This window comes from Trifolium pratense, linkage group LG5 (genome assembly GCF_020283565.1).
Source record: "Trifolium pratense cultivar HEN17-A07 linkage group LG5, ARS_RC_1.1, whole genome shotgun sequence".
Taxonomy (NCBI): Eukaryota; Viridiplantae; Streptophyta; class Magnoliopsida; order Fabales; family Fabaceae; genus Trifolium; species Trifolium pratense.
Window position 1 is genome coordinate 17,091,712 of NC_060063.1, and position 26,864 is coordinate 17,118,575.

The following is a 26,864-nucleotide window of genomic DNA, read 5'->3' on the forward strand; positions in this document are numbered from 1 at the left end:
TAATCCAAGCAATGTGTTCACAACAAATCAATTCAAACATACATCTCAACATAATCACAAGACATGTTATCAATCATGGATCACTAAGGTCTTTCTTAAGCTTGTAATGGGGCTAGGCTACAAGAAATCATTGTTTTTCTTTGGATTCAAAAAGCCTTAAGGATAAGAGAGCATAATTCTTGAGAATTTCATCACATAAGCTATTTATCCTCTTTCACTTTCCCCATTTTTCTTTCTTTTGGTAATTCTTTTTGTATGCCACAATCTTTTCTTTCTTTAATCTTTTCAATTTCAATGATTTCTTTTGATTGTAACATCTTTTTCACAATTCTTTTTGTTTTTCACAATCACCATTTTCAACTACTTCTTTCTTTTTTTCAAACAAACAAATAACCTCTTTCTCCCCAACTTGTTTTCAACCCTACTTAAACTCAATGCTCAATCATCCTAAGACAAGGGTTAAGTCATTGTTTTTCTTTATTATGGTTCAAGGGTTCAAAACAAACAAATTTTCAAAATTTTTGGCTCAAGGGGGGTAGCAAAGGATCACACTAACTCACAAGGTAGGTTATTTTGGCTTAAGTAGTTATCACTCAAAAAGAAACAAGGCCTTGATCATATCCATGACTTCAAACACATCAAGTAATAGCAAGATTCAGTTAAAATCAACAGAGTTAAACACAATTGTCGGCTCTCAAATATATAAACAATGGAAAGTTCACACAATGTCACCCGACTAGGTCTACGTGATTCAAAATCAATTAATCATGTTAAGAAGGAATGAATGAAATCAAATTGAATAAAGCTACTTAGTTCAAATTCATCCTATCATTCAAAGATAATCACAAAAATTTGACCTCAAACAATGCAATTTGAAAAATTTGATTAATCACAAACCTAGACATTTCAATTCATATGCACATGGTATTCAAAATTTCAAAAATTTGAACCATTTTTTCAATCAACCATCAACGTGTTGTTCAGACCACAAGAGAAATATAAATTAAGATAAAGCATAAATTTAACCGAAAGCTATTTAAAATAAACTTCACAGAGTTTTGGAGAGCTTTTTAGTCTATCTTTCTCTTGTCAGTTGTCTGGCTCTTCTTCACTTCCTTGGTACCAACAACAACTTCTCACCTCCTCCTAGTAAAATGGCCTTTCCACAGGCCATGCTATATATGCGCAGCAAATGCCTCCCTGGTTACCAAAAAAAATAATTTATCAGAGCAAATGATATTCACATAATTAATTAGGCTCATATTAAGCATAGGTTTTGGGATGATACTATCTTGTTGCCACAAAATAACACCGCACACATGTCTCTTACGAACACAAAAAAAATAGCTTCAGGAACTGTTAATGAAATAGGGACAAAATGAATAAAATTTATCACATACTCCAACCTATGTTACATAACAGTCCTAATGAAGTTAATAAGTGGTATATACTGCAAATCAGTCACATGAATACCTTCCACATCAATTAAGCTTCAAATTTCATAAAGGTATTGTCATGAAATCTTAATAAGTGATGAACATAACCAAATAAAAAGACAACAAGCAATGTACACTAGGTTATTTGAATTTGTAAGCATGATGTTCAACACAACAGTCACACGAGTTCCACAATAGTCAAGTAACAAAGCCAGAAAGATGAATCATAACCAGCGCAATACCAACACCAAGTTTCATATGACAGTAAAATTAAATCCACAATTATAGCATGATGAACTGATTCCAATTCAGTGACATTAAATCCATGCAGTTCCAATTCCAAGTGAAATCAACTCAACACTATTCAACCCTTAATTACTCATAAGTACCAACTCAAAATATGGCTATTTGAATCTTATGAATGGTTCAAATCCCTAATTCATATTCAAACCCTAACTTGTATTCTCTTACTAATCACCCAGAGAAGTTTTACTAGTGAAGGAAGTTGTTCATTAAAAACAAAAAGGGAATATTCACCTTAAGATTCATGAAAGCAAACAAAAATTTCATACCTTTTCTCTTGAAATTAAGATGCACAATGAAGAACAAAATATGTTGGAGATGAATGGGAAAAATTTAACCCTTTTCATGGTTGAAAATTGAGTATCAATGAGATGGAGTGAAATTTTTGTGAGGTGTAGTGATACAAAAGATGGAGGGATAAAGAACTTTTGGGTTTGAGATTTGAGAAAAACGCAGGGACAGAGATAAGGAAAAGTGGATGAATGAGATTGTTCTAATTTAAAACAAACAGTATTGGCATCTTTGGCTTAGCGAAAATAATTTCGCTTAGCGAAATGTGACAGAAAAACTGAGCTGCTGAACTGGCTTAGCAAGAATTACAGGAGAAGCAAAACAATTTAAAATTTCACACCAGAGGTTCAGTTTTGGCTTACTAGCAACCTTTCAAAACATGCTTAAATAAACTAAAATGATAAATTGCAAAAATTAAATGGTAAAGATAGAAAATTGGGTTGCCTCCCAACGAGCGCTTGGTTAACGTCGGTAGCTCGACGCCTGAGATGTTAGGGTGGCCAAAACGAAACGGAAAGAACATCATCCGTCTTTTTCCTTCGGTTAGGGAGGAACTCCATGAACTTTAGATATAGATGTTGCGGAGTCCATATCCTCCCCAATTCTTTTTTGTTGAACAAGGCACAAATTTCGTCTATTACCCGATCAATCAACGCCTGGTTCTCCATCTCCCTCTTTTGCTCAATTGATATTTCCTTGTCAAGTAATCCCTCAATTTCTTCTGCAGCCATCATCACTTCTTCATTATCAACAGTGCTAGTCTTCTCAATACATGGTGACTCTTGAGGAAGTTCTACTTCATGTGGTGTCTTTATTTTTATCACTATTTTCTCTACACCGCATCCATCACACATTCTTTCTTCCTCATTGTTTTCAACACCTTTCACACTCTCTCCACTTTCCTCGTTTTTCATTGGATTATTATCTTTCGCATCAGGAGTGGTTTGTGTGTTGGTTTGAAATGTTCCTCCTTGGTTATTGTTATTGGCTAACTGTTTAGCCAACTGAACAAGCTGATTTTCCAAATTTTTGGCCCGTGCAAGACTGTTTTTCAGATATTGTTGGTGCTGGTCTTGCATCTGTTGCATTTGTTCATTCATCTGTTGCAGCTGTTGTTGCCACTGTTGGTTTTGTTGCTGCTGCATTTCCATTAATTTAATCATGGTCTCCTCCAATCTAGCCTCTGAAGTTTGCCCATAATTATAAGGAGGAAACTGTTGATATGATTCATACTTGTAACACCCCGATTTTTAAAGCCGGAAAAGGGGTATTATTATTTTTTTTTAAAACAACACGCTAAATAAAAAAAAGGGCGCGCGTGAACGCTCTTAGCTATCTCGACATTTCATCATACAATGGAATATAAATACAATACCAAAATATTATACCACAGGGCTTCCGAGAAGCAAAGTGTGCACCTGAATAATTTACATACATAGGATACATCAAGTTCATAAACCAAAAGTCACGAGTTATGAACCGAATATATCACAAGGCCAAAAGGCACTAAACATGTCTGAGTATACTATACAGTCATCCAAAAGATACTAGGCCCTAAGCCTAACAAAATGTAGCCTAACCAAAGCTACCATCTACTCTCCGGCATAATCTACGAAGTCCTCGCCATCCACACGACCCACAGCCTCAGGTAACGCTCCATCGTCTAGGTGGGGGATAACCCGTTCACGTGTCACATACAAAGCAAGGGTCACCAACTGGAAACAAATATACAAATACCAAATACCAAAGCATAAAAGCGAGTAAACACTTATCATTTTCTCAACACCACGCATAATAAATAAAATGCGCACATAGCCTAATGCAACCTCTAATGCAATGAATGCGACAACCCCTCTGGTTTCACAACCCTCTAACGCAAGCAAGGCGACAACCGCCACTGGTCTCGCAAACCTCTAATGAATAAAGGTGATAACCGCCACTGGTTAATTCACACGCATAAACCTCGGAAACATCAATAAAATCCCGTAGCCCATCACGGTCACTACAAAGATTAGAGTGGACCCAATCACTGTCAATCACACCCCGCAGCCCATCACGGTCACCACGTATTGTGAACCCAAATAAAACCTGTAAGACATCAATAAAATCCCATAGCCCATCACGGTCACTACAAAGATTAGAGTGGACCCAATCACTGTCAATCACACCCCGCAGCCCATCACGGTCACCACGTATTGTGCTTACTAAAAAGAATAACGGTGGACCCAATCACTGTCAGTCTCACCCCGTGGTCCACTCCCGCAACCACTTATTGAACCCCATAAAATACCTCAAACATTTGGGTGGATCCGCTCTCGCAATCACACCCCGTGGTCCACTCCCGCAACCACGTACCATGGACGCATGAGCATACGATACTCTTATCTATACTAATGCAACAACAATACATATTCACATAATATGTAATTTCCACAACAAGCATGTCAACACATATATTTCATCAAATCATATGTAAGACAAGTAACCTCATGTATTCATCACGAACTCATACCGAGAATACATCACGCAAACATACCAAGCACTCACCAACAGTGCACAAACAAACAAGCACAACAACAAGCATACCCTAATGCTATCGACGGAATTTAATACGGAAATAAAAATGGTGCCCTTACCTCGGCAAGCTCCAATTTCAAACAACTTCGAACAATTCTACACTTTCGCGCGCCCTAAAATAAGCAGCGTACAATCCATAAGTTTCTCCCAAAATATCTCAACGAAACTAAACCTATCAACAAAGGTCTAGAGGTGTTTAAGGCACTTCCTAACACTCTCGGATTGTGTTTTCGAGTCCTCCCCATAGTGATTAAAAATTCACGAAGTTAAATGCACTATTTCCGCAAAACAAAATCATTTTTGTTTCCAAAGCATACCATTGACCTCTATTGTTTTCAACCTCAAAGAAAACATTTACACACCCAAAAACCATTTGAAAACAAACTAAAAACTCTTCAAAAATATTTCGACAAAATAATCGAGGTTTTCTTGCGTCGCAAGTTACAAGTTTTTCTTTCCAAACACAAGCCTATAATCATTCTTTTAAACACCTATGGTCACTCATCAAAACCATGATCATTTTTTCATCATTGTGGACATAGAAAAATTTTGGAATCTCACCCATTTTTCCTCTTTTAGGTTCGGCCATCAAAATGGAAAACACACTATCACTCAAAATTTTTCACTTCCAAAAGCATGGTAATATCCCATAATACCCCAAAGTCATTAATCCAAACAATCAAAAGCATTTTAAACAAAGTTACTAATTTCGACAAAATCAATTTTTGTTTCCTCAAGGCAAAATGAACTTATTTTTCTTTTCTACACAAAACCATTTGATTGGTAATTCTCCTAATGCCATTATTGTGCTTTCCACAAAGGCTTAACAAAATTTGAAAACTCCTCCTCTCTTTACACAATTTTTGTCATGGCCAAACTTTTGAAAATAAGTCCAACACTCAAAATTTTCAATACAAAACCCTAGTAATCATTCTTCTAGTTCACAATGTCATGGAAATGATCAATCAAACTACTTTAGGAATCAAAACAAAAGTTTCTAAAATGTTCATCAAACCCTCAAGAACACCAAAATATATTTTTCTTGTTTCACAAAACAAATGTCATATTCTAACATCCATTTTGCCACAAAGCTCATAAACAACATCAAAAATAAAAGCACAAAACAAAAACTCATGTTTATGATCTTTTCAAAATATTTCTTCAAACCCTAACCCAAAAATTTTGTGAAACTTAAATCACCATGGGAAATCAATACCTACTTAACTTAAACAAGTTAATCTACCACACATAAACACTTCTATGGAACCAAAGCTAATCAAAACCAAATTCTAGAATATTTTCCTCAAGAACATACTCATGAAAAATCCTAGAATCTATGAGTTTGAACCAAACAAAAGAAAGGAGAAGGTTAGTTACCTTAAGCAAGTGATTCTCTACACTTTTCCTTAGAGCTTCCAAGCTTGAAATGGAATGATTTGGTGGAGGATTGAAATTTTGTGATGGTTAGGGAATGGAAGAGATGAAGCACGGCCAAGAGAGAAGGAAGAGTGAGTGATTTTCTGATTTTTGCTAAGTCCACAAGTGGCCTAAACCTCCTTACTATACATTGGTCATAGCCATTTCCAACCATTGGATCAAAGGTGCACCATAAGCCATGAAAAACCCTAGCCATTGGATCACTCAATCTCATCCACACAAGATATTTATTTCCCTCATGAGAAACTCACGCCTCATCGACGAGTCGCACTACGCATACGAGCCAAACTCGCGAAACTAGAAAATTTAGAAACTAAATGTTCACCTTAAACGATTTCCAAAAATTATCGCGAAACATTTTTCCTCGACTGTAATTTTCTTCCCTAACTCTTAAAAATATTCTCAGGACATATCCTAACTCGCGCAGATATATAAATCCTCCATCTAAAATTCTACGGAATTCCGAAACCGTAAAATTTTACAACAGCGGGTAAAATTCCTACTCGTTTTTCCAAAAACAAGAATAATCCAAAACTCGTCGTTCTGACTTCACAGAAACCTTCTCATTCATGAAAGAGGATTACAACCCAAAAGTCTGTGCCTTTCCAGCGCACGAGCACAAAACAGACTCCATCTCAGCAAAAATCCTATTATTGCGACGATACTCACAAAAACACTTAACCAAAAACCCTAAATTCCTTAGCCATTACTTATTTTCTTCACGCAAAAGGCACTGTGGAATTACGGGTCTTACAATACTCACACGGAGTATAGAAGTTGTAATAACCACGATCAGTCATGGTTTTACTTTTAATGGGGAATCTGAAAAAGGATTCAACAAACAAGAAAAACAGCTTTCTTTGTCTAGCAAAGAGGATTAGTACAAGCAAAAACTATACAATATAAACAAATATATACAAATACTTAAAAGAATATAAATTGTTGCGATGCTCCAATATCTAAACGTCAGTCCCCGGCAACGGCGCCATATTGTTGAAAGTTCAAAAGTAAGTATGTTTTTATCGTCTCCATAGGGACTGATGCGATATCGATGCCGTTCAACAATTAATATAATTTCAAGTAAAGGATTTCAAAGATGGTTGATTACGAAAGTTGCGAATACATGAAAGTAGTAAAGATGATTAATTTGACAGAGAGATTAAATTGCTGGGATTAGATTTCAATCACTCATTCATACATATTCCCCTAATCAGTTACACAGGTTCTAGTCATCTATCAATATTATCACGTATCGCTCGTCGAACGTTTCCGTGTCCAGATAACGCCGAGATATCTATTGCATCTATTAACCTCCGATGTCTCAGATCGTCAATTAATACAATAACATTAAGATTCGATACTCTAAGTGAATATTAAACCTAAATCTATGTCTAGAATTTAGAGTTCAATAGATATTATCCTAGTTCTTAGATTCAAAAGGTATATGTCTATAACAATTCAAATCAAAGATTAAAACAATGAAAACAAAGATAACATCAATATTGAGAAACAACTAAAACCATATATAAAACCATGATCAATAGAAACACATACTAATAGAGTAATTTACACCTAATCCCAACAAAAGTGTCTTTAGCTACACATTACCAAGATAGCTTTACACAAAAGAGAAGAAAAGAGATGAAATAATAACACCGGTTGATTTCTCGAACAGTTGGTGTGCATCCAACTCGTTTCCTCCGTCGTTCTATGCTCACTCTCCGCCTTTCTCCTCTGTTTTTAACTCTCTGTTCTCTCGTGTGAGAGTGAATTGTATTTTCAAACACAACAAGGTAGCCCTTTTATATGCTTACAATACTTCACCCTTAAGCTATGATATTGGGCTGTGATATGCTTTTTCTTAAGACGGTTGATGTTGCCACTTGACTTTCCTTGTTGGTGTAAGCCCTAGAGGCCAATTACTTATAATTGAATAATAGATGTATTGAATAATTTACTTATCAAATAAAAGGCTTTTCTTTATTTATTTTATATATGATAAAATGATAAAGTCCCTAGAATAGTCAGTTCACTTATGGAACGTTAAGTATGACTTAATCGTGAGATTCCATTAAATATAAGAACACTATTCTTAAACATATCCATAGTCAAGTTTTATTGTGAAATGGGATAACGATAAAGCATAAAGACTATTATGTTGGTAGACTGATGATCATATCTCACTGATCATGGATAATGAGTTATCAAGTCTTCACATAGATATAAATGTTAAGGGTAACTTTATATCGGATTGACCCACCATGAGAATACTACATAGAGTGTTATGAAATGTCATAAGTTTTCTCATAGTGATAAAAGGTGTATTCCACCCTTCGACCTGAAACCACTATGTACCCTAGATGCAGGAGTGTAATACCTTGTTGTCATTCAAACGTTATCCGTAACTGGATAATTATAAAGATGGTTGATGGGTATCCCACGAATCATGCTGAGGGACATGAGTGACCTAGATGGAATTTGTCCCTCCTACATAACGGGAGATATGTCTATGGGCCCAATATTGAACTAGACAAGGATGACATACTATGCCTTGTGTTCAATATAGACATGAGGACAAAAGGGTAATTGTGCACAAGATATTTATCACGGAAAGGTTAGTCAGATCACGTGACATTCCTATGACTTGGGTAACAGTGATGTGTTGCTAGATACCGCTCACTGTTTATAATATTACGATTAATATTATTGCCAACGTCATAAGAACCTACAGGGTCACACACATAAGGACAGTTAAGAAGGGAAAAATAAGTAAGACTTATTGTGGGGGTGCAGTTAGTGAAAAACGGTTATTGGGCTTGAGAAGCCCAATTTCGTGTAAACTAAAGACCTCATAAGAAACTCTATAAATAGAGCCTTATGAAGTTCAGAAGTTACACTTTTTGAAACCCTAACTGAGTTTAGAAAAATTCTGAATTTCTCTAAACCCTAAACCGCACAAAATTCCCTCAGCCTTCATCCAAGAACAGCTAGCACTGTGAGATCGAAGGTCTCTGTTCGTGTGGACTAAGTGGAGGTGCTGCAAGTGCGGTGCTTGTGATCGATAAAGGCGGCCACAGTTTTGTCCTTCAAAGGTAATATTCTAGACCTGATCATGCTCATTCACAAGAATCCATTGATGGGAAATCTTAATTTTAAAACTCCGCTGCGTTTATAAAAGTGTTTTATGAAACGATTTCCCAACAGTGGTATCAGAGCCACTTGTGAAACCATGAATCGGTTTGCTGTTTTATTACTGTTTTATTAATATGATTTTGAATCGGTATTAATAATAAGAACAACAAGGATTAATAAAATTTGATTGATCGGTTTAAAATATATATGTGATATATATTTCTGATACGACGCATCAGTGTATGTGATACATTGATCGTGTCATTCATTCGAATGTTTTGAGTGATTGGCGTTTAATTTGGATGATTGTGAGCGTGAGCTTCGGAACCGTTTATGGTGAAGCATCATATATCCAATCGTTCATCTAGAACTAGCAGTCCTGAAACGTTTTGATGAATGGCGGTTGTATTAGGGTTTATAACAATACAAGTGTTGTGTTGTTATATATAAACAGAATATATTGTTCATTGAAAGTTTTAAGTGATTGTCGTGAGCATGGATGATTGTGAGCGTGAGCTTCGGAACCGATAACTGGTGAAGCATCATATATCCAATCGTCTATGGTGAACAAAATCCTGAAACGTTTTGATGAATGATTACTGTAACAATACAAGGGTTGTGTCGTTACAAAAACAGAGTACGGCTAGGGTTTGTATCTGAAGCATCAAGTGTTGGTGCGATTAGGATTCATTGATGAAGTGTTCATCGAAATTTAGCTTCCGGGACCCCCGGCTAACTCTGCGTAAGGTGATCAATCATAGTATTTTATTAATTGGACTAATGTAATAATAATAAATTGTGTGTTTATTGTTATTAAAGTTGCATGATGAATGGTTATGGCCTTAGTTCTTTTTCGTTTTATTTGGGATTTTAAATACGGCCTGCGTGTCGTGCCTCTCTTATATTTTCTTGATGTAATTTCTTTTCTCATCTCACTCCCTCGTATGAACACGAGTTTCTTGTAGAGATGTAATATAAGATTAGCAAATAGGACAGGAAGGACATCAATGAAGATCTATCTTGGAGAAGTATAGGTCATTCTTAGATATAGCATAGGTTCTCTCAATGGCTTGAGGGAACAATTACGCTAGGGGCCATAACCATATCATTTTATTATATTATGTATGTTGATGCATGTTATGAATGGAGTGACGTCATTGTATGTAAGCCGTGGTAAGGTGAGATCAAATTAATTATAAAAGCCCTCAAAGGAATTAATATTAAGTTTTATTGCTTTCCAACGAATAGCGCCCTTCAAGATCAATATCGATCAATGTAGGTTTTGCCAACGCGAAGTGCATTGTCAATATTGATAAGTTGCGGTGAGGTAATTTATTTATCCGATCGCTATTTAATGGGTCTAACTTAACTAAAGAAAATATAATAAGATTATATAACTTTAGAAGCAAGTATTGGGTTATTCCATGTGATGGATTAGAATAAGTGTTATTCACCCAATAGAAAGGATATGAGAGTTGTATGAGATACAATTGGAAAGGAGTTTCCTACCTAAATAACTAAGTTTTGTGTAATCAGCCCAACGCTGACTTAAAACGAAGTGAAATATGGATCTCATTCTCACTAGAAAATCTTCCAACGGGATTTTCCGAATCAAATGTCGAGGGTCATTTGTTTTGAGTAAAATAGTGAGAGAGCATGTTTAATTAAAGGCCTAATTAAATGTGTATTAAAATTGTTCAATACTTATATTTTCACTTTTATAATTGTAGATCACCATGTCAAACACCAATACTTCGAACAACATTTTGCGAAGCATTCTTGACAAAGAGAAATTGTCTGGGACAAATTTTCTTGATTGGCATCGTAACTTGAGGATAGTCCTCATGCACGAGAAAAAGCTGTATGCTATTGAGGAACCCCAACCTAACCCTGAGGATGAACCTGCCGCCAATGCTCCAAAGGCACAAAGGGATGCTTATCAGAAGCGTCTTGATGATGCCATGGATGCAAAGTGCCTCATGCTGGCTACCATGACCTCTGAGCTTCAGAAGCAACATGAGGACATGAATGCATTCGATATGATCGAACACTTGAAAACGCTCTATCAAGAGCAAGCCAGGATTGAGAGGTTTGAGGTTTCCAAAGCCCTGTTTTCAGCCAAGCTATCTGAGGGATCTCTAGTAAGTCCACATGTGCTCAAGATGATTGGGTACGTGGGGAACTTAGAAAAATTGGGATTTCCACTTGGAAATGAGCTTGCAACTGATCTGATCTTGCAATCGTTGCCGGAGAGTTTTAATCAGTTTGTTCTGAACTTCACCATGTCGGACATGGAGAAGACTCTGCCACAACTGCTAGGCATGTTGAGGCAAGCTGAGCAGAATATGAAAACAAAAGGGAAGTCCAACCATGTTCTTATGATTGGCAATGGAAACAAAGGGAAGGGCAACAAAGGGAAGGGAGTCAAAGGGAAGGGCAAGGAAGTTGCCAAACCCAAACCTACCCCTAAAGCCTTGAAGCCCACTGGGGGAGTTGCAAAGGAGGGTAGGTGCTTCCACTGTAACAAGACTGGACATTGGAAGAGGAACTGCCCAAAATACCTGGAAGATAAAAAGAATGGAGTAGAGAGCTCTAATTCAGCAGGTATCTTTGTTATTGAAATTAATTTATCTACTTCTTCTACATGGGTATTAGATACCGGATGTGGTTCTCACATTTGTACTAATGTGCAGGGGCTGCAAAGGAGTAGAGGATTGGCTAAAGGTGAAGTCGACCTACGAGTGGGAAATGGAGCAAGAGTTGCCGCATTAGCTGTAGGAGTTTATAATTTGACTTTACCTTCTGGTTTAATAATACAGTTAGAGAACTGTTTTTATGTACCTGCCATTAGCAGGAATATTATTTCTGTTTCTTGTTTGGATAAACTTGGCTTTTCATTTACAATAAAGAACAATTGTTGCTCCATTTATTTAAATGATATTTTTTATGCCACAGCACAAATGAGTAATGGATTATATATTCTTGATCTTGAAATGCCAATATATAACATTGATACAAAAAGGATTAAACCTAATGAGTTAAATCCTACATACCTTTGGCACTGTCGTTTAGGCCATATAAATGAGAAACGCATTTCCAAGCTCCATAAAGATGGGCTCTTGGATTCATTTGATTATGAATCTTTTGAAACATGCAGATCTTGCTTATTGGGAAAAATGACAAAGACCCCATTCACTGGTAAAGGTGAAAGGGCAAGTGATCTTTTGGCTCTCATACATACTGATGTATGTGGACCATTGAACACACATGCTAGAGGAGGTTTTCAATACTTCATCACATTTACTGATGACTACAGTAGATATGGATATGTGTATCTAATGAAGCATAAATCCGAATCCTTTGAAAAGTTCAAAGAATTTAAAAATGAAGTACAAAACCAACTAGGAAAGAAAATCAAAATCCTTCGATCAGATCGAGGAGGTGAGTATTTAAGCCTAGAGTTTGATGACCATCTAAAAGAGTGTGGGATCTTATCCCAACTCACTCCTCCTGGAACACCACAATGGAATGGTGTGTCTGAGAGAAGAAACCGAACCTTGTTGGACATGGTGCGGTCTATGATGAGTCACGCTGATCTTCCAAACTCCTTTTGGGGACACGCCCTATTGACAGCAGCTTATACACTTAACCGTGTTCCTTCTAAAACGGTTGAAAAGACACCATATGAGATATGGAGTGGCAAGAGACCACATATGTCTTACTTAAAGATTTGGGGTTGCGAAGTTTATGTAAAACGTCAAATTTCTACTAAACTTGAACCTAAATCTGACAAGTGCTTCTTTGTGGGATATCCAAAAGAAACAAAAGGATATCACTTCTACAATCCTTCTGAGGGCAAAGTGTTTGTCGCTCGAACAGGAGTATTCCTAGAAAAGGACTTTGTTTCCAAAGGAATCAGTGGGAGGAAAGTAGATCTTGAAGAAATTCACGATCCACAAAGTAGTGACACACCAATGGAGGAACAAGAGCAGGATGCACAAGATGTTGTGACAGAAAATCCTGCTCATGTAACACAAGAACCACGTAGGTCCAACAGGATACGTCAAGAACCTGAAAGATATGGATATTTCATATCGGAACAAGGCGATGTATTACTCATGGATCAAGATGAGCCTGTGACTTACCAAGAGGCCATCACTGGCCCTGAATCTGAGAAGTGGCTTGAAGCCATGAAATCTGAAATGGATTCCATGTACACAAATCAAGTTTGGAACTTGGTGGAAGCTCCTGATGGGATTAAACCCATAGGATGCAAGTGGGTCTTCAAGAAGAAGACTGACATGGATGGAAAGGTACAGACCTACAAAGCGCGATTGGTTGCTAAAGGTTTCAAACAAATTCATGGGGTAGACTATGATGAAACATTTTCACCAGTTGCGATGATCAAATCCATTCGGATCTTACTTGCCATCGCTGCATACTATGATTATGAAATCTGGCAGATGGATGTAAAAACTGCCTTCCTTAATGGGAGTCTCCTTGAGGATGTGTATATGACACAACCTGAAGGCTTTTGCATTCCAGGAGAAGCCAAAAAGATATGCAAATTACAGCGATCAATCTACGGATTGAAGCAAGCTTCCAGAAGTTGGAATCTTCGTTTTGATGAAACTATAAAACAGTACGGATTCATTCAAAATGAAGATGAGCCTTGTGTTTACAAGAAGGTTAGTGGGAGCATAGTCGCATTCCTAGTATTATATGTAGATGACATATTACTAATAGGAAACGACATCCCTACCTTGCAACAAATTAAAACTTGGTTAGGGAATTGCTTTTCTATGAAAGATCTGGGTGAAGCAGCCTATATATTAGGAATAAGAATCTATAGAGATAGATCACAAAAACTGCTTGGCCTGAGCCAGAGTACATACATAGATAAAGTGTTAAGACGCTTTAATATGCATGATTCCAAGAAAGGATTCATTCCTATGCAACATGGCCTATGTCTTTCAAAGACACAGTCTCCTTCATCTAAAGAAGAAAGAGACCGCATGAGTAAGATCCCTTATGCATCGGCTATAGGATCTATCATGTATGCCATGATATGTACTCGACCAGATGTTTCATATGCCTTAAGCGCAACAAGCCGTTATCAGTCTGATCCTGGTGAGGCTCATTGGGTGGCTGTCAAGAACATCCTTAAATACTTAAGGAGGACTAAAGACTCATTCCTAATATATGGAGGCCAAGAAGAGCTAAATGTAATTGGTTACACTGATGCTAGCTTCCAAACAGATAGGGATGACTTTAGTTCGCAATCAGGCTATGTGTTTTGCATAAATGGTGGCGCTGTGAGCTGGAAGAGTTCAAAGCAAGATACAGTTGCTGATTCTACAACCGAAGCTGAGTACATCGCTGCATCAAATGCAGCAAAGGAAGCTGTTTGGATAAAGAAGTTCATTACTGAACTTGGCATATTCCCTAGTATTGTGGATCCCATTGAATTATTTTGTGACAACAATGGTGCAATCGCACAAGCTAAGGAACCTAGATCTCACCAAAAGTCCAAACACATACTCAGGCGCTATCATCTTATTCGAGAAATAATTGATAGAGGAGATGTGAAAATATGCAGAGTACCAACACTTGACAATGCTGCTGATCCACTTACAAAGCCTCTTGCTCAGCCGAAGCATGAGGGCCACACTAGGGGCATAGGTATTAGGAGTATGCCTGATTGGCTCTAGTGCTAGTGGGAGATTGTTGGTGTAAGCCCTAGAGGCCAATTACTTATAATTGAATAATAGATGTATTGAATAATTTACTTATCAAATAAAAGGCTTTTCTTTATTTATTTTATATATGATAAAATGATAAAGTCCCTAGAATAGTCAGTTCACTTATGGAACGTTAAGTATGACTTAATCGTGAGATTCCATTAAATATAAGAACACTATTCTTAAACATATCCATAGTCAAGTTTTATTGTGAAATGGGATAACGATAAAGCATAAAGACTATTATGTTGGTAGACTGATGATCATATCTCACTGATCATGGATAATGAGTTATCAAGTCTTCACATAGATATAAATGTTAAGGGTAACTTTATATCGGATTGACCCACCATGAGAATACTACATAGAGTGTTATGAAATGTCATAAGTTTTCTCATAGTGATAAAAGGTGTATTCCACCCTTCGACCTGAAACCACTATGTACCCTAGATGCAGGAGTGTAATACCTTGTTGTCATTCAAACGTTATCCGTAACTGGATAATTATAAAGATGGTTGATGGGTATCCCACGAATCATGCTGAGGGACATGAGTGACCTAGATGGAATTTGTCCCTCCTACATAACGGGAGATATGTCTATGGGCCCAATATTGAACTAGACAAGGATGACATACTATGCCTTGTGTTCAATATAGACATGAGGACAAAAGGGTAATTGTGCACAAGATATTTATCACGGAAAGGTTAGTCAGATCACGTGACATTCCTATGACTTGGGTAACAGTGATGTGTTGCTAGATACCGCTCACTGTTTATAATATTACGGTTAATATTATTGCCAACGTCATAAGAACCTACAGGGTCACACACATAAGGACAGTTAAGAAGGGAAAAATAAGTAAGACTTATTGTGGGGGTGCAGTTAGTGAAAAACGGTTATTGGGCTTGAGAAGCCCAATTTCGTGTAAACTAAAGACCTCATAAGAAACTCTATAAATAGAGCCTTATGAAGTTCAGAAGTTACACTTTTTGAAACCCTAACTGAGTTTAGAAAAATTCTGAATTTCTCTAAACCCTAAACCGCACAAAATTCCCTCAGCCTTCATCCAAGAACAGCTAGCACTGTGAGATCGAAGGTCTCTGTTCGTGTGGACTAAGTGGAGGTGCTGCAAGTGCGGTGCTTGTGATCGATAAAGGCGGCCACAGTTTTGTCCTTCAAAGGTAATATTCTAGACCTGATCATGCTCATTCACAAGAATCCATTGATGGGAAATCTTAATTTTAAAACTCCGCTGCGTTTATAAAAGTGTTTTATGAAACGATTTCCCAACATTCCTCTGTTCCTTAATCCACTTGACCGCCTCTTAATTAGCTTCTACTTTCTTCTTATTTTTCTTTTTCTTTCACAACTTGTCATATAATATAAATACATAAAGCAATAATAAATATAAACTAGGAGATATATATCAATATATTTGAGTTAATAAGTAAGACCTACAGTGACTAGAAATAGGTGAAAAATAGCTAAAATGCTAATTTGCTAGTAAAGACTAATATTTACATTTAGTTGGGGATTTTACTTCAAATAACTTTATAAAATAAGTCAATAAGTGCTTAAAATGTATAAGTAAAATCACTGAAATTTAGCACTTATCAATGATGTATGGACTCTGGTGCCCAAACCTTCACACAAGAACATTATTGGAACAAAATGGGTATTCAGAAACAAGCTGAATGAGCAAGGAGAAGTGGTAAGAAATAAAGCTAGACTGGTTGCACAAGGGTATAGTCAGCAAGAGGGGATTGACTATAGTGAGACTTTGCACCAGTAGCTAGACTTGAAGTCATCAGGTTACTTCTATCTTATGCTGTTAATCATGGAATAACTTTGTATCAGATGGATGTTAAAAGTGCCTTCTTAAATGGTTTTATTTCTGAAGAAGTGTATGTCAAACAACCTCCTGTTTTGAGGATATCTCAAACCCAGAACATGTTTTTAGACTGAAGAAATCACTGTATGGTCTGAAACAAGCTCCAAGAGCTTGGTATGATAGACTCAGTAATTTCCTTCTTGAAGAAGGTTTTGAGAAAGGGAAAGTTGACTGCACACTCTTTAGAAAAACAACCAAAGAAGACATTTTAATCATTCAGATTTATGTTGATGATATTATATTTGGTTCTACTAATGCCTCTTTGTGCAAGAATTTTTCTAAGATAATGCAGGACGAATTTGAAATGAGCATGATGGCAGAATTGAAGTTCTTTCTTGGAATTCAAATTAATCAGAAGAAGGAAGGAACATATGTTCATCAATCCAAATATACCAAGGAACTTCTGAAGAAGTTCAACTTAGATTATTGCAAGATAATGAACACTCCTATGCATTCAACAACTAACATTAGCAAAATAGAAGATGAAGGAAAAGTAGATCAGAAGGTCTACAGAGGTATGGTTGGTTCTTTACTCTATCTGACAGCCTCTAGACCTGATATTCTATTCAATGTTTGTTTATGTGCAAGATTCCAGTCAGATCCTAGAAAATCTCATCTTACTGCTGTAAAGAGAATCTTTAGGTATCTGAAAGGAACAACTAATCTTGGATTACTTTATAAGAAATCCAATGATTATGTGCTAAATGGATTCTGTGATGCTGACTATGCTGGAGATAAAATTGAAAGAAAATCCACAAGTGGCAATTGTCAATTTGTTGGTGAAAACCTTATCCCCTGGGCTAGTAAGAGACAAACTATCATAGCATTGTCAACAGCAGAAGCAGAATACATTTCAGCAGCTAAATGTTGCACACAATTACTATGGTTAAAATATCAGTTAGAAGATTATCATGTAAGCAGTCACAATATTCCTTTATATTGTGATAACACTACAGCCATTCATTTATCTAAAAACCCTATTTTTCACTCTAGAGCCAAACATATTGAAATTAAACACCATTTTATCAGAGATTATGTTCAGAGAGGTATAATAGATATTAAGTTCGTTGATACTGAAAATCAATGGGCTGACATATTTACTAAAGCCTTACCTGTTGAAAGATTTGATTTTATAAAGAAACATCTGAACATGTTTTCAATCTCTGAATAAAAAAAAAATTTGGCTTCTAAAGTGTAAGAGATTATGTATATCAAAACTTCTGCCTCAAAACATCTGAATGCAAAAGATCTGAAGTACTTAACTCTGATAGGATCTTTTCAACTCAGAGGCTCTGACCTATCTAAGTGGAAAACGTTTAACATTCGCTGCTGAACAGTTGTCCACTAAGATGGCAGTTACCAAATAATCTTTTACACGTGGCTTATGCCTGTCAGGTAGTGGGTGGTTAATGATGACTTTTTGTATTCAAACTTTTGTCAATAAGCGTAACTTCCCAAATTTGCCATTTTTATGTTAACTGTACGCATTTAAATAAACTTACACAATACACTTGCACACTTTTCACTTTCACAACCTACACTTTCATCTCTCTCTAAACCTTCAACAAAACTTTCTTTCTCTCTCGTTAGCTTCAACCAAACCCTTAACCTTCAACATGTCTACTTCTGCAAATCCAATCGTCATTCCTCCTTATCTCTGCAAAACCATGGTATATACCGGGAATGAGATGGAATTTCAAGAATCTCTGCTAACAGAAGATGGTTGATTTCAACAGTTTGAAAGCAAACAGTTATGATGTGGAACCTTACTTTGCTTATCAAGGTTGGAATAGGTATTTCGAGATGTTGAACGGTCCTATTTACCCAGATCCCCTTAAGCATTTCTGGATGAAAGCTAAGATCTTCACGAAGTATGAAGCTAAGCAAGAGGAACTTCTAGCTATTGAGAAGAATCCTAGGTTGAAAGGAAAATCTAGGAAGGAAATGGGTCTTCTCGATTTTACTGGTACTCAGATTAGGTCTAATATCTGCGGCATGAATCTCATCTTTTCAAAGGTACACTTCAACGCCCTACTTGGATTAGAGGACACTGGTTTAATTTTGGAAAAGTTTGAAAAGGATACAAGGTATAGAGAAGATCTTCTTCACAGGATGTTTGTGGATTTCAATCAGAAAGGCAAGGTCAAAGGAATTACTGATGAGTGCAGAGTGCTATTCAAGATTATCATATCATCTATCTGTCCTAGATTAGGTGGTACTGATACTATCTCCTGGCCTCATCGTCATCCTATCTACTTCCTTCTGACTCAAAGAAAGGTTAATCTGGGAGATTACCTCTTTGAACGTGTGTGCGAAGCTATTTTTCTCAGCAAATCTCAAAGGAGAACATCTATTGTTCATCCTAGACTGTTGTCTGACCTATTCTTCCAGTGCAGAATAGTGAAGCTGGTTAAGAAGTACCACCCTGAGCTTGTTGAGAATCAAGTTACTCCAGAAGTTCTGTCTGCAAACTTCTTATCAAAAATGCATTTAATCAACACCAAAGTAGTTCAACCTGCACAAGACTTCCAAGTTCGCACTGGTGATCGATTTTATGTGGATGGTTATCCCATTGTCTCTGAACTGGACTGTGAAGAGGTCATTCAGAACTACTTGGAACAGCTTAAAGGTGAAGGTCATGAAGTAACTAGGGAAATGGTGCCTAAGGAACCAACTGCTGATGTGTATAGTATGAGGAGAAGGAAATCAAAGAGGAAAGCTGAAACTCAGGAAGAACAAGTTCAGCCAGATCTTCTGACTCAGAAGAAGATCAAAGTGGAACAAGTTGCTGCTGAATGATAAGTGCTAAATTTCAGTGATTTTACTTATACATTTTAAGCACTTATTGACTTATTTTATAAAGTTATTTGAAGTAAAATCCCCAACTAAATGTAAATATTAGTCTTTACTAGCAAATTAGCATTTTAGCTATTTTTCACCTATTTCTAGTCACTCTAGGTCTTACTTATTAACTCAAATATATTGATATATATCTCCTAGTTTATATTTATTATTGCTTTATGTATTTATATTATATGATAGGTTGTGAAAGAAAAAGAAAAATAAGAAGAAAGTAGAAGCTAATTAAGAGGCGGTCAAGTGGATTAAGGAACAGAGGAAAGTCAAGTGGCAACATCCACCGTCTTAAGAAAAAGCATATCACAGCCCAATATCATAGCTTAAGGGTGAAGTATTGTAAGCATATAAAAGGGCTACCTTGTTGTGTTTGAAAATACAATTCACTCTCACACGAGAGAACAGAGAGTTAAAAACAGAGGAGAAAGGCGGAGAGTGAGCATAGAACGACGGAGGAAACGAGTTGGATGCACACCAACTGTTCGAGAAATCAACCGGTGTTATTATTTCATCTTTTTTCTTCTCTTTTGTGTAAAGCTATCTTGGTAATGAGTAGCTAAAGACACTTTTGTTGGGATTAGGTGTAAATTACTCTATTAGTATGTGTTTCTATTGATCATGGTTTTATATATGGTTTTAGTTGTTTCTCAATATTGATGTTATCTTTGTTTTCATTGTTTTAATCTTTGATTTGAATTGTTATAGACATATACCTTTTGAATCTAAGAACTAGGATAATATCTATTGAACTCTAAATTCTAGACATAGATTGACTCTTTATTGTAATGAAGAGTTTGTGTCTGCAAGGTCTGCATCTGAAGCTGCACGAAGAGCTACTGATGACTTGCTTCTCCAAGCCTTCAGAGATTGCCGGGTGGAATCAGAACTTTTCAGTCGTCTAGAGGCTCAGAGGATTGAAACTGAGAGGATTGCTCAAGAGGCTGCCTTACTAGCTCAAGAGCAGGTTTTGCTGTTAGAATATCCAGAGGATGCTGTTTCTACTTCTGTTAAGGGAAAAGAACCTATGGAGCCAGTTATGGATGATAGGCTGAAGGTTCTTGAGGAAACGATTGGTGCTCAAAGATCTGATCATCAAGTTCTTGCCAGCAAGGTGGATACATTGGATTCTAAAGTGGATGATCTGCATACCAAATTTGACACTATCATCGCCCTCCTCCGAAAACCCTAGGATCTATGTTTTTGCACTTGTTATTTATGTTGATTACATTTTTTTTTGGTTGTTGCATCTTCAAACACTTGGTTTTGTTCTTAATTTTTTATGTTTGTTTGATATTGGTTTTTACATGTTCTTAATTGTTTATTCTTTCTTATGCTAACGAAATTAACAAGAATCAACAAGGTAAAAGCACGAAAATCCAGAAGCTTCATTGAAAAATCTTTTATTAAAATTCTTTTGGCTGAACGCCTTGATTACATAAGCAACAAGAAAAAGAAAACCTAGTCTACTCTGATGAAATTTCAGATGAAATCTCAGATTCATCTAAGGAGATCTCAATTGGTTCTGATTCTGAAGAGATGATGATGATTTCAGCTTCTTGTTTCTTTTTGCTCTCATCTTCTTCTTTCTTGTTGTTTTTATCTCTCTCCTCCTCCTTCTTTCTGCGTGCCTCTGCGATGCGTGTGCTAAACCTCTTCATTCTTCTTTCTTGATTTCTTGTTCTCTGAATGATGGGTTTAAAGTTTTTTTGGTGAAAACAGTTATTTCTATCGTAACATATTTATAGCCTTTATGGCGCGTTAACTTTATCTTTTCAAATTAAATTTCACCTCCGTAACAACCAATTCCTATCTTTGACTACCTTGGTTTTTTAACTTTTTGACATTTGACCATTACTTTTTGATAATGACAAAAGGGGGAGTAGTTATGCGCATTAATTGATATGTTGCAAAAATCTGAAACCACGCTTAAAGTTTGTTAAGTTAATAAAGTTTGTTACAAAGTATTCGTTTTAATTAGTTTATGCGGAGACTAAGTATTTTAAATGAAAATAAATTTCATAAGTCAGGATAAGTTAAGAGTGCAATTTTAACTTAACCTTATGAGACTTAGGGTGAGAGCTTGCAAACCTCTCATTCTGAAGAAAAATATGGAATTTAATTTCACTTTAAAAACTACTTAATCTTATACTAAATTAAAATATCATGGATAAAACTTAAAGCTAAGGCTTTATGGAGTATCAATCTTAGGGGGAGCTTGCAAAACTCATAAACCTAAGAGAAACATGATAAGTTAATTTAACAACAATTGTCAATTAATACTTATGATTGTCATCATCAAAAAGGGGGAGATTGTTGGAACAAAATTGATTTAAAAAATGTTTGCCCCTAAAATCTATTAAGGTTTTGATGATAACAAAGTATTAATGTACAATTGGAGATACTAAAAATTTATTTTAAGTGTGCAGAACTTAGATACAGACAAGCTCTGAAGAAGATTCAGAAGTTAAGCTCTCAGAGTTTCGCAAGAACTCAGAAGATAAGAATCTTCAGAAGTTATATGTATCAGAGGATGAAGACATCAGAACTTGTAAAGTCTGAAGTGAATCAACTCTGATGTATATCTTGGATTGTGTGAAGATTCGTATTTGAAGGTCAACTCTCTTATCAATGAAGAAAGACCTCTCAATCTTGATCAGAACAGCTACTTACATTTTGTCTGTCCACAAGGGAGAACATGACTTGTCTGACTTCTTAGCTGAATAAGGAAAGTCTTCTCTGCACATGGTCAAAGTTGTTGAAACTCTTACTCAGTTTTAGAAACAACCAAACTGCATCAAGACAGATGCATGAAGACAAAAGGTTATCTTCAACAACGATCATATTTGCAACGACTCCTTCTCAGCTATATATACTAGAAGAATCAGATTGCAAAATATAAGAATTACAACACGCGCTCAAACAATTTCTCATTTGCGAATACAAGCTCTGAACCTCTGAACTATTGATTTTTACTCTTAGTCCAAATACTCTATAGTTTTATATACTCACTGTATTTGATCTTAAAGGTTCTCTTAAGAGCATTTGTATTACAATCAACAAACTTTATTTACTTTGTTAGATTGAGAAGTCTCTTGCTTGTGTGCTTGAGCATTGTGGTGAAGTCTCTTGCTTGTGTGCTTGAGCAATTGTAATCTTGTGAGATTATAGTGAAATCCCTTGGAAGTGCAAGGGGACTGGACTACTCTCGTTTTGTGAGAGGAACCAATATAAATCTGTTGTGTGCTCTTCTTTCTCCCTGATTTTGTTTATTATTTGTGACTTTATCCGCTACATAGTTAGTTAAGTTAAGAACTTTGAAAAAGTTTTAAACTTGGCTAAAACACAATTCAACCCCCCCTTCTTGTGTTTTCACACCTTCATTCTTGAAATTCCATTTCATTACCCGTGTATTCTAAATCCTTTCTTAGATATGGAGGAATACCAAGAGGATTATTTGAAGTAGACATGTTGAGGTTATGGTTGGGTTGAAGCTAACGAGAGAGAGAGAGAAAGAAATTTTGTTGAAGGTTTAGAGAGAGATGAAAGTGTAGGTTGTGAGAGTGAAAAGTGTGCAAGTGTATTGTGAAAGTTTATTTAAATGCACAAACATAACATAAAAATGTCAAATTTGGGAAGTTACGCTTATTTGACAAAAGTTTGAATATCAAAAGTCATCATTAACCACCCACTACCTGACAGGCACAGGCCACGTGTAAAAAATTATTTAGTAACTGCCATCTTAGTGGACAATGGTTAAGCAGCGAATGCTAAACGTTTTCCACTTAGATAGGTCAGAGCCTCTGAATTTAAAAGATCCTATTCAGAAGATCTGATGCAGAAGTTCTGACGTACTTAACTTCTTACACTTTAGAAGCCAAAAATATTATTCAGAGATTGAAAACATGTTCAGATGTTTCTTTATAAAATCAAATCTTTCAACAGGTAAAGCTTTAGTAAATATGTCAGCCCATTGATTTTCAGTATCAACGAACTTAATATCTATTATACCTTTCTGAACATAGTCTCTGATAAAGTGATGTTTTATTTCAATATGTTTGGCTCTAGAGTGAAGGATAGGGTTTTTAGATAAATGAATGGCTGCAGTGTTATCACAATATAAAGGAATATTGTGACTGCTTACTTGATAATCTTCTAACTGATATTTCAACCAGAGTAGTTGTGTGCAGCACTTAGCTGCTGAAATGTATTCTGCTTCTGCTGTTGATAATGCTATGGTAGTTTGTCTTTAACTAGCCCATGAGATAAGGTTTTCACCAATAAATTGGCAATTGCTACTTGTGGATTTTCTTTCAATCTTATCTCCAGCATAATCGGCATCACAGAATCCATTCAGCACATAATCATTGGATTTCTTATAAAGTAATCCAAGATTAGTTGTTCCTTTCAGATACCTAAAGATTCTCTTTACAGCAGTAAGATGAGATTCTATAGGATCTGACTGCAATCTTGCACACAAGCAGACACTGAATAAAATATCAGGCCTTGAAGTTGTCAGATAGAGTAAAGAACCAATCATACCTCTGTAGACCTTTTGATCTACTTTTCCTTCATCTTCTATTTTGCTCATGTTGGTTGTTGAGTGCATGGGAGTGTTCATTATCTTGCAATCATCCAAGTTGAATTTCTTCAGAAGTTCCTTTGTATATTTGGTTTGGTGAACATATGTTCCTTCTTTCTTCTGATTAATTTGAATTCCAAGAAAGAACTTCAATCCTTCCTTCGTCGTGCATTATCTTAGAAAAATTCTTGCACAAAGAGGCATTAGTAGAACCAAAGATAATGTCATCAACATATATTTGAATGATTAAAATGTCTTCTTTGGTTGTTTTTCTGAAGAGTGTACAGTCAACTTTTCCTTTCTCAAACCCTTTTTCAAGAAGAAAATTACTGAGTCTATCATACCAAGCTCTTGGAGCTTGTTTCAGACCATACAGTGATTTCTTAAGTCTAAAAACATGTTCTGGGTTTGAGATATCTTCAAAACCAGGAGGTTGTTTGACATATACTTCTTCAGAAATAAAACCATTTAAGAATGCACTTTTAACATCCATTTGATACAAGGTTATTCCATGATTGACAACATAAGATAGAAGTAACCTTATTGCTTCAAGTCTAGCCACTGGTGCAAAAGTCTCAGTATAGTCAATCCCCTCTTGCTGACTATACCCTTGTGCAACCAGTCTAGCCTTGTTTCTTACCACTTCACCTTGCTCATTCAGCTTGTTTCTGAATACCCATTTTGTTTCAATAATGTTGTTATGAGATGGTCTGGGCACCAGAGTCCACACATCGTTTCTTTGAAATTGATTCAGCTCTTCTTGCATAGCAACTATCCAAGCATCATCTTTCAGAGCTTCATCAATCTTTGTAGGTTCCATCATAGAAATAAGTCCAACTAAAGATTCTTCACTTATGAGTTGCGATCTTGTTTTCCTTGGACTATCTTTGTTGCCTAGAATCAGTTCCTCTGGATGAGATGATTTGTATTTGAAAGTATTTCTTGGGGGTTCATCATCATCTTCAGACTCATCTTCAACAGGTTCAGGAGCTGCTTCATTGTTTTGAGGCTCAGAATATTTCTTGGAATGTCTGAATATTGATCATCTGATACCTGAAATTTAGAAAACCCTTCCACAAGCTCTGACACTTGGTTAGGCTCTTTGTCATCAAATTTGACATGCATAGTTTCTTCCACAGTATGTGTTTTAGAAATATACAGTCTGTATGCTTTTGAGCGTTCAGAATATCCTATAAAGATACCCTTATAACCTCTAGCATCAAATTTCTTAAGATGAACTTTATTGTTTAGAATGTAACAAGTACATCCAAACTGATGAAAATAAGAAATATCAGGTTTTCTTCCTTTGAACAATTTATAAGCTGTTTTGTTCAACTTAGATCTGATGTAGATTCTATTTTGAACATAACATGCTGTGTTTACAGCTTCTGCCCATAAAAACTTAGCTACATTTGTTTCGTGCATCATGGTTCTGGCCATTTCTTGCAGAGTTCTATTCTTCCTTTCTACAACCCCATTTTGTTGAGGAGTTCTAGGAGAAGAGAATTCATGCACGATGCCATACTTTTCACAAAAGGTTTCAAAGGGTTCATTTTCAAATTCCCCACCATGATCACTTCTAACTTTTAAAATGGTATAGCCTTTTTCATTTTGAATTTGTTTGCAGAAGATGCTAAACTCATCATATGCTTCGTTCTTTGTTCTTAGAAATTTTACCCAGGTCCACCTACTGTAATCATCAACAATGATCAATCCATATTTCTTTCCATTGATAGAGGCAGTGTTAACTGGCCCAAACAGATCAATGTGCAGAAGTTCCAATGGTCTTGAGGTAGAGACAATGTTCTTAGGTTTAAAAGAGGATTTAGTAATCTTTCCTTTTTGACATGAACCACAAAGTGTATTTGAGTGGTATTTAATTTTTGGCAAACCTCTCACAAGATCAAGCTTGCTAAGCTTAGAGATTAACCTCCAGTTAGCATGGCCCAATCTTTTATGCCAGATCCATTTTTCTTCACTCAATATCAAAAGACAAACCACTTTTTGTTCATTCAAGTCAGAAAGATTGATTTTATAAACATTGTTCTTCCTCATTCCTTTGAATACTATGGATTTGTCAGACTGTTTTGATACAGTACATGATTCCTTATCAAAGACAGCTACATATCCATTGTTGCAAAATTGACTTATGCTCAATAGATTATGTTTAAGTCCATCGACAAGCCAAACATCATTAATAGATAAAGAAGAATTACCTACTGTACCTGTACCGATGATTTTCCCTTTTTGGTTTCCACCAAATCCTACAGACACTCCTTCTTTTGGAGTTAGCTTTGAAAATAAGGGCCCGTTTGGTGCGCATGATAGGATAGTGATAGGATAGGATATACAACAGGATAGTGATAGGATAGGATATCAGCAGGATAACAGTTATCTTCAGTTATCCTATCATGTGTTTGGTGCACACAGGATAACAAACATGATAACTATTATATCATATTTTTAATACATATTTGTTCATACCAATATGATAAGATGCATAACATATTTAAATGACAAAATTACCCTCGTAAAACAATTGTTATTTGTTAAAAATTATATTGTAATACTTTGAATTTTATAAATAAAAATATAAATAAGTAATTGTACAAAAAAAAAA

At 36.0% G+C, this 26,864-nt stretch overlaps 1 protein-coding gene across 2 annotated transcripts; it reads right to left on the reverse strand.

Annotated features, from left to right (window-relative positions):
• Positions 1-382: 382 nt before the first annotated feature.
• LOC123883632 (probable basic-leucine zipper transcription factor R) lies at positions 383-7,909 on the reverse strand. Of its 2 annotated transcripts, XR_006800338.1 has the most exons (3): positions 6,804-7,909; positions 2,009-3,263; positions 383-1,200 (listed from the first exon to the last, which is right to left on the reverse strand). XR_006800338.1 is itself a non-coding variant. In XM_045932525.1 (2 exons), exons 1-2 carry the CDS (start codon positions 6,842-6,844, stop codon positions 2,522-2,524), a joined length of 783 nt encoding a protein of 260 aa, XP_045788481.1. In that variant the 5' UTR covers positions 6,845-7,909; the 3' UTR covers positions 1,213-2,521. The 2 variants fall into 2 exon arrangements, 1 of the variants encoding a protein (XP_045788481.1); XM_045932525.1 differs by lacking the exon at positions 383-1,200 and having other exon boundaries at positions 1,213-3,263.
• Positions 7,910-26,864: the final 18,955 nt, after the last annotated feature.